The following is an 8,751-nucleotide window of genomic DNA, read 5'->3' as shown; positions in this document are numbered from 1 at the left end:
TGTTAAGGTAAAAGATACTATATACCCCTTATATTAGTCTAATAGTTCTATAGGTTAAAGATATTTTTACCCTCTACTATACACGGCAGTGCCAGCACTATAAATCGCACCTATTTTATGGCAAATATATCTTTTTAGGGATATTTAATTCTAATAGTTTGGTAGTTAAACGCACGGTATTCTCGGGTAATCTTATACTTATAAAAGGTGGGCTAGAAATAATTAAATAGGTAGAACGTAAGGTTAAAAATAAAAATGATTAGCTTTAAATAAAAGACACTCCTTCTTCTTAAAAATTCTTTAAATAGGTCTCCTTTAATAGTAAACTTAAGCAAGCTAAGTGTCGGTATACTCGCTTTATTAACGTGCACGAATATCACTCGTAGTGGTACGTATGCGGTGTTGAAGTTAGTAGTTAATTGTTGTTTAGAAGTAAGGGGTTGCTCTAAGGTTAGGTTAGCTAACCTCGCTACGTGGTCTTATAACTACGTTACATAATTAACGTTCCGACACTAGAGCAACTCTAAAAAGAAGGCTAATCTATACTTTAAAGTTAAGCCTACTTCTAGACTATTTATAGCATATACGCAATAGCTAGCTCTCCCGTCCATAATACGCAATAGCTATAACAGCGCTAGGGCGCGGCATATGCCATATTCTGCCGACTTATCGATTTTCTACTAAATTCTGTTATGTTACCGAATTCTGCTAAATTCTGCCATGTTATAGAGTTCTGCCAAATTCTACTATATTACCAATTTCTACCAATTTCTGTTAAACCTAACTTCTGCCAATTATATAACTTCCTGCCATCTTCTGCTGGTTATATAAGTTTCTGCCGTCTTCTGCCAGTTATATAACCCGCAAGCCACCTTCTATTACTCCTTACGTTCCACCTAACCTACAGCCTGTATATTAACTTAGTTCGTGTTAATAAGTCACTATAGGGCGATATAAGGCTTCCCCTTAGTCATCGCGTCCGCAGGGTTAGCTTCGCCATCAATCTATTTAACCTCTGTAATCTGCCGACGTTTATAGGCTTGTCGTAGGCACATTACATCAATTATTAATCGCTTCTCTTATGTGGTTCCAAGTCGTACGAGATAGTCGTATAAGGACTTTGAATCAGTGCAGAGAATTGCGGATATTGCGAATATTGCGGATCTTGCAGATATCAGACACTGCGGGTATTAGATATTAGTGTTTAGCTATATCCTAGGAGCTCTTAGGGCTGCTAAGGGTAGCCTTTAGCTAGGCCTTGGCCACCCCTTATAAGCTCCTTAGGCTTACAGCCTTCTTCCTCCCCTAGTTTATCTCTCTCTCTTCTATACAAGGGTATTGCCTACTCCCTACTATACACCTAGGCAATACCTTACAGTTCGCTTATTTAACCTACCCCTTTATTATAGCGTCCGTAGGGTGTTTAATCGCGGCTAAAGTTTCAGTTATGGTTTCGGCCTTAGTCTTAACTATAGTAGCGGCGATCCGTAAAGAAGGTAGTATACACTCCTTAATTAGGGTGTTCCTTCTCCCATGCAATAATTAAAGACTGTAACTTATTAATTAACTAAGACAAGTCTTCTCTAGGGTTTAAGACGGTAGTTCTATAGGTAGGAACTCCCTAGTAAGCCTTCTGGTTATCTATATAGATCTTTATAATTATAGCCACCTCCTTACTATATCTAGGTCCTTGCCTAGATCCTTACTCTACACTAGGCACGGCCGGTTTAGGTAGTATATATATATATAGCTGCTGCTCTCTTAACCATAGCAATTAGTTATAATTAGAGGATTAAGGACCGGGAGGGGTAGTAGGGGCAGTAGGGGCAGCGATCGGAGTAGCTAGTGGTGCAGCAATTGGGACAACTAGTGGTGCAGCAGTTAGAATAGCTAGTGGAATTAGCGGATCAGCTAGTAGTGGGGTTAGAGCAGTTACTGGAGGGAGGGTAGAGGCAGTTAGTGCAGCTTGCTAGGGTATAGATACAACAGGTGGTTAAGGTGTTATAGGGGTAGGTATCTGCGTTCCGGGCGGTGTTGTAGCTATAGCTATAGTTATAGCTGTAGGCTAAACTAATTCTGGGCCAATAGCTAAACCGTTAAGAGTATAGTTTAGTCTACCCCTAGCAGTACTAGGGTAAAGATACTGGGTAGGAGGAGGACTAGGTGGGGTAGTAGGGGCAGTAGGGGCAGCGGGGGCAGTAATTAGGGTAGCTGGCGATACAGCAATTGGGATAGCTGGCGATGCAGCAATTAGGACGGCCAGCAATGCAGCAATTAGGACAGCCGGCAATGCAGCAATTAGGACGGCTGGCGATGCAGCGATTAGGACAGCTAGCGGTATAGTAATTAGGGTAGGAACAGTTACTAGAGGGAGGATAGAGGCGGTTGCCGTAGGCGATAGTTGCCGACTCCGCGTAGAGGTAGGTTGCGTTAGGGTACGCTGCTATTAGGTAGCAGTTGGTGCATTAGACCTAGGTGGTATTGCAACTATAGCTATAGGCTAACCCAATAGACTATTACGAGTGTGGTTTAACCTATCTCGCAGTACTCTTATAGCTAGTGGTTCTACTAACTCCTTAATAGTTGCTACGATTTCCTTATCTATCCATTAATACAGCTTTTCTTCTTGTGTAACTTTAAATAACAGCTCAGATATAGTAATTCTGCTAGTGCATCTGCCTACGTAAACACCTCTTTTAAGGAGATGTCTTTGTAGCTTAGATCTAATATCTGTGCGTATCTTCTTAAAGCTCTCTACTATAAACCCCTTAAACTGCTCCCAAAAAATGTACCATAAGTCGTTGTCCGTAAGGTCTTATATTAGATATATTATCATTTCTATAAACTCTACCAGTTCATCCTTTGTAGCCTTATCTGCATCAATTCCGTATCTATACTTAGCAATTCTCTCCTTCTAATTAATTTCTATATTATCGTGTTATAGGTTAAGGTTAAGGTTTAAGGTTAAGGTTAGGGGTCGAGGTTGAGGGTAAGGTAGAGGTTAAGGTTAAGGTTAAGGTTAAGGTTAAGGTTAAGAAATAAGGGTGTAAGGGTGTGTATGTGTCCCCTTGACAAATCTACAGTTTTTAAAGACTGAAGACGATTCTTAGTAAAGATATAATCCTCTAGGCGATTTAACGCGTTAGCGGTTAAGCTAATGCGTGGTCTCGAGCTTCGAGGGTAGTGTCTTCTAGGTATGTACGTGTCCTATTAACAAATCTATAGTTTTTGGATACTGTAGACGATTCTTAGCAGGGATACGGTCCTCTAGGCGATCTAACGCGTTAACGGTTAAGCTAATGCGTGGTTTTAAGCTTTGAGGATAACGTAGCTCTCTCTAAGTAAAGATATGGTTCTCTAGGCGATCTAACGCGTTAGTAGTTAAGCTAATACGTGGTTTCGAGCTTTAAGGGTAATGTAGTTTTCTCCTTTAACTAAAATAGGGCGATAGCTCTGCGATCTAACGCGTTAGCAGTTAAGCCAATGCGTGGTTTCGAGCTTTGCTATTGCGTATTTCCTAATCTATACGTCTACTGATCAGTATCGGTATACTCACTTTATTAACGTGCACGAATATCACTCGTAATGGTACGTATGCGGTGTTGAAGTTGGTAGTTGATTGTTGTCTAGAAGTAAGGGGTTGCTCTAAGGTCAGGTTAGCTAACCTCGCTACGTAGTCTCATGACCACGTTACATGATTAACGTTCCGACACTAAGGTAAATATTATAAATAATATAGCTTTTTATAAGTTGATAGTTTTATAGGTCTTAGACATAATTGGTTTCCGCCCTACTTTAAGTATTTCCCCCCTATACAGGAGACGGTTTACCCTACTTAGGATTTTTCTTTTAAATAGGTCGTAAAAACTAGGCAAAGTGCTATTAAATATAGTTAAAAAGATAGAAAATAGAGAGGAAGCCATAGAATAGGTAAAGCGTAAGTTACAGCGTTATAAGGATAAAGATTTAGCCAGGTAGATATTATCTTTAAGTTTTACTTAGCTAATATAAAAGCTACCTTTACAAGGAGGATATCTCTCTATTAATTTTACTCCTATAACAACAAAGCCTATATAGTAGGCTATAGCGCGGGCGAATTACTTATAGATCTAGGAATAGGAGAACGGAAGTTATATGGCATTAGTTCCCGTAAAGAACTAAAAGCTATAGGGCAAGGGAGGATAGGGAATTAGTTTCTATAGGGGAGTAAAAGATATAAGTATTAGTTCCTATACGGAATAGAGGAAGGCAGCTATATAAGCAATATAAACAAAACTATATACTATAGGGCATTGGCTAAAAGTGATATTTTTAGCCTTACATGTTTCCTTCCGCTCTTTAACTTAAAACGAGTTGGTACTAAAGCCACTAACGGCAATACTAAAATGCCAGAGTTGGCGTTCCACCATTCGGCCTATTATTTATGCTGTAATACAATACTACTAAGAGATTATATAAGTTGGGCGTTTATAATTAAGCTAACCTATGCATATAGTGTAAAGGTATATAAAAGGGATATAGACGCTTAATTGCTTTACCAACTCGCCCTACAAATAAGGGCAGGCCATAATTTATATAATTATTTATAGTATTATATATTAATAGGCTGTAGGTAGTAAAAATTAGTTATATATATTAACTAGCTTTAGTTTCTACAAGTAAGGGTAAATGCAGCTTATATATATATTATCGCGGGAGCTTTACCTAATTGTACTAACGGGCTGGCTCGTTTATTTATATAACGTTTACCTTCGTTAAAGTAGGGCATAAATTTAAGGTAGGGCTAAAAACCGCCGCCTAAGGAATATAGCTACTAATTCTTTCGCATCAGGCATTAACGCCTAAAGGTAGCCATACTACACTCTATATTCCGGTATACTTTTCCTTTAATTCCCCTTTAACTTAACTAAGTACTTATATTATAGTTTATTAAAGCTACTCCTACTTTAAGAGGCCTTTACCCTAACTCTCGGCACCATTAGTTTCGTTTAAATTACTATTAAAAGGTTTACCTATTAGTAATATAGAGTTGGCCTAATATATAATAGCATTTTACTCTTATAAGGACTATTAACACCTATTAATACTCTAATATCTATAGCGTGTTTATCTATACTCGACGTTAATTTAATCTAATTTTGGTTAATAAACTTCTAGTAAAAAAAATAATTATATATAAGATCTAATACTATCTAACTTACTACAGTATAACCTATTATGCATATACCTTTACTAGGTAAAACTACAAGACTATAAATTATGGCTAAACAGTAGGTAGTATAAGAGAAAACTAAGGTATAAGCTAAAGTGTAAGCTAAGAAAAACATAGATGTCAGAGCTCCAGTTAGATAAATCGGGATTTCTAAAGACCTATCCTAATTACTAATTCCAAACGCAAAATTAAATAGTGTATAATGTATAGAGATAAGTAAATAGATTATATAAGGGCAAACAATCCGTAAAATAGATATACTTTAGAGATAGGTTTATAAAAGTCCGTAAAAAGGACTAGGTTATAATTATTAACAAAAAATAGGCAAGCAATACAGAAAGGTCGTTTTACGTTCCCCTATAGTATTATTACGAAGTTTTAGGTTATAAGATAAAGTTTACTAAAGCTTAAGTTATTTTAGTCTAAGTTAGCGGAGGCCTTATATCATGTCTTTACAACCGAGCGTAATAGTAAAGCAGCCGTCTTTATTGCCGGTAGGTACTAAGCCTATTACAAAGCTTAAGGTTTTATCCCCTCGTTTCCTTTTCAATACCTATTATTAGCTAGTTTTAATTCCTTTATACATTATAAGGAACAATAATTTAATATTCTTAAGTAGTATGTCTAAGTAAGTAAGCTAGATTTCTACGATGCTATAGATTAATAATGCATTTATACTAAGTAAATACTTTTAGCTTACGTCTAAGTTCCTCTCCTAGTTAAAGTTAGTATTATATTACTTATTAAAGAAGAGTGTTATAAACTTTAAGGAAATAAAGCCTATATAAAGCTAAGAAAATAACAGCTGCTAGAAAAAACCTATTCTATAGCTATTAACTTAAAAAAAGCTTAGTAGCAGGACTTAAGTTTATCTAATATAGTTCGTAGTTCCTAAGGCAAATAGGGTACTCCAGAACGCTATTAAAGCTTTTTTTTTATATATTCTATTAGCGGGATAGCTAATACCACAGCAAGAAATAGGTAATGGTTTACGTCCTAAACTTCTATATATACGCGATAGGCCCAGCCCTTTCGCTAATCCGTTACTAACGCGGCTTAGCTATTAGGCTTCTTAATAGGCTCGCCCCAAATAAAGTTAAAATAGTTAGCTTTTAAAGTTCCTAGTCACCACGAGTTATACCGTTCGTTTTTAGTTACTTAGCTTTCTTATTAATCTTAATAAGAACTTAATCTATAAAAGCTTTACCGGAATATTATAGCTAGTTATAGCTATAAAAGTAAAATAGAGTAAAGTAAAATAGAGTGAAGTGTAATAAAATAAAGTAAAATATATAACTCTAAATTATTTTAGTGTTAGCGCTTTTATATATAAGTTATAATGTATTATATAGGGATTAGTTATTATATATCCTTACTTTATATTTTATTTTACTTTATTTCACTCCATTTTATTCCACTTTAGTGAAGTTATAAAAGCGATTTCTTATAGTACCAATTTTATTTATATAGATATATCTAGCTTTTAAATATCTTAAGTAACTGAATTTTAAGTAGGTATATAGAATTTATATAGCCTAGATAAGTTATAGGGTCCTAATTATATTCCTTTCCGTATTATTTCCAGTTTAAACAATATTAGATAGCTATAAGCCTCTACTACCTATACTTCTATATATCTATTATATCTCCTTTTACGTTACTTTAGTGCTAGGATTAAGATACTAAATATAGGCCACGACTCTATTTCTACAGCTACGGTAAGATTATACACCTTTACTTAATTAAGTTTTATACTATATAAGAACTAATAGATATAGCGTCTCCTAAGATAAATAGGGAAAATCATTTAAGTGGTATAAAGCGGGCCGCAGTAAACATTTACGGTATAGTAGTAACTTAGGTCCTATTAACGGGTATAAAAAAAGGCGGATCTTTTAAAGAAACAATACCATTTATACTTAACTTCTCACTCTAATCTTACACTTTAGATTAGTATTACGCTACTAAAGCTTTATAGAGTAATAATACTAGTTATACCTAAGCCTATTACACCAGCACCTTTACTAGCTTATAACAGTATAAACACTCCTCCCTGTAGCCTAAGCTAAACGCATCTATATTATAAATAGTTAGCGTAATATCTTATAATTAAAATGCTTATAGCTATGTTAAAAATAGTTTAAGTAACCTAAGCGACCTAAGCGACCTAAGCTCCTCTACCTTCTCTACCTTCTCTACCTCCTTCTACAAGTTTAGGAATTAAAGAGATATTTAAAGCGAGAGGTTCTAAGGTTGAAGTTAAGGTATTAGATAAGATATATACTCGCGAAACCCCCAATATATACTTAGAAATACGCTAATATAGCATCTATTATAGCTAGGATAAAAAAAGCTGCCAGTATAAGACTATAGAAACTTTATTAAGTAAGCGTAATATATATAATCAGTATATTTATATCCTTTAGAAGAAATTTAGTCTATCTCTTAGGTACCTTTAAATATATCAACTTAGATGCTAACTTTAAGCTAGAAATGGATAAGAAAGACTATAATATATACCTAGGCATAAATTTAGGAGAAGTAAAAGACGCCTTATAGGTAGTGCTAGACAACGTATAAGCCATCTCCCTTTGGGAAGACAAGCCTATAGTAAGTTGACCTTTTTACAGATATAGCTTATTTTAATTTAACTTCTAGATTTCTATAAGCATTATATTCAATTTTCTACCCTAGTTAAAAATATACTAGAAAAGTCTTTCTCCTAACTTAATCGGCGCTAAGCACCTTTAAGAGTTACTAAGATTCCTTAAAGACTATTTTACACCTATAACTAATAGTCTCCTACCGCTTCTACACTACGGCGAAATTAATTTCAATTTCCTTTAGGCCTTATTTAAACCAAATACGCGTGTCCTTATAATTTGCGAAGGCTTAGATTAACTAAGATGTCTTATATATAATTTAGGCAACTTTAAAACCCTACCTTTTAGCAAAAAGAGCTTCGAACTTAACTACTACTATTTTAGCTATAATGGGAAGGCGTTTAGCGAGGTAAAAACCACCCTCTCTATTCCGGAATTCCATTTAACCATAAAAATTACGTCTCTTAAGGTATTTTTACTAGAGCATTATAAGAGACAAGCCGAGATAAAGTAGGATCTTATTAGCAATAGCCGGAAGTTTATATCTTTAAGAGGCATTAACCACTGTAAATATAAAGGGATCGCCTTTTTCCGGACCAATAATAGCCCGTTAAGATTTTCTATAAGCGGCCGCATTATAGTAGACGTAATAGTATTTTATTATTAGAATCCTAACTATGGTAAGTAGCTAATCGCTATAGATATATACGGAATTAATATAAACAATTAATAGACTAATTAGTAAGGCGATGTAAAGAATTAGGGTTTAGTTCCTAAGGAGATAGGAGATAATTAGTACCTAATCTGTCTACTAATAACCTTAGCCTTTAGTTTAGTAGATAAAAGATAAGGTTAGGCTTTCTATACTCTTTTTCTTAAGCTAACGAATTATATATACTAATATAAGCACTAGATAAATTTACCGTCGCCAATATT

General features: G+C 35.0%; 1 protein-coding gene across 1 annotated transcript; it reads left to right on the top strand.

Moving 5' to 3' along the window:
• Positions 1-8,332: 8,332 nt before the first annotated feature.
• Positions 8,333-8,482, top strand: K441DRAFT_546859 (uncharacterized protein; the record flags this gene model as incomplete). The annotated part of the gene is made up of 1 exon (XM_067642887.1): positions 8,333-8,482. A coding segment is annotated over one exon (150 nt), but the record flags the coding sequence as incomplete, so codon positions are not given.
• Positions 8,483-8,751: the final 269 nt, after the last annotated feature.

The sequence above is a fragment of the Cenococcum geophilum genome, assembly GCF_001692895.1.
Source record: "Cenococcum geophilum 1.58 unplaced genomic scaffold K441scaffold_9, whole genome shotgun sequence".
In the NCBI taxonomy this organism is placed as follows: Eukaryota; Fungi; Ascomycota; class Dothideomycetes; order Gloniales; family Gloniaceae; genus Cenococcum; species Cenococcum geophilum.
This window is presented reverse-complemented; position numbering and strand designations above follow the sequence as displayed.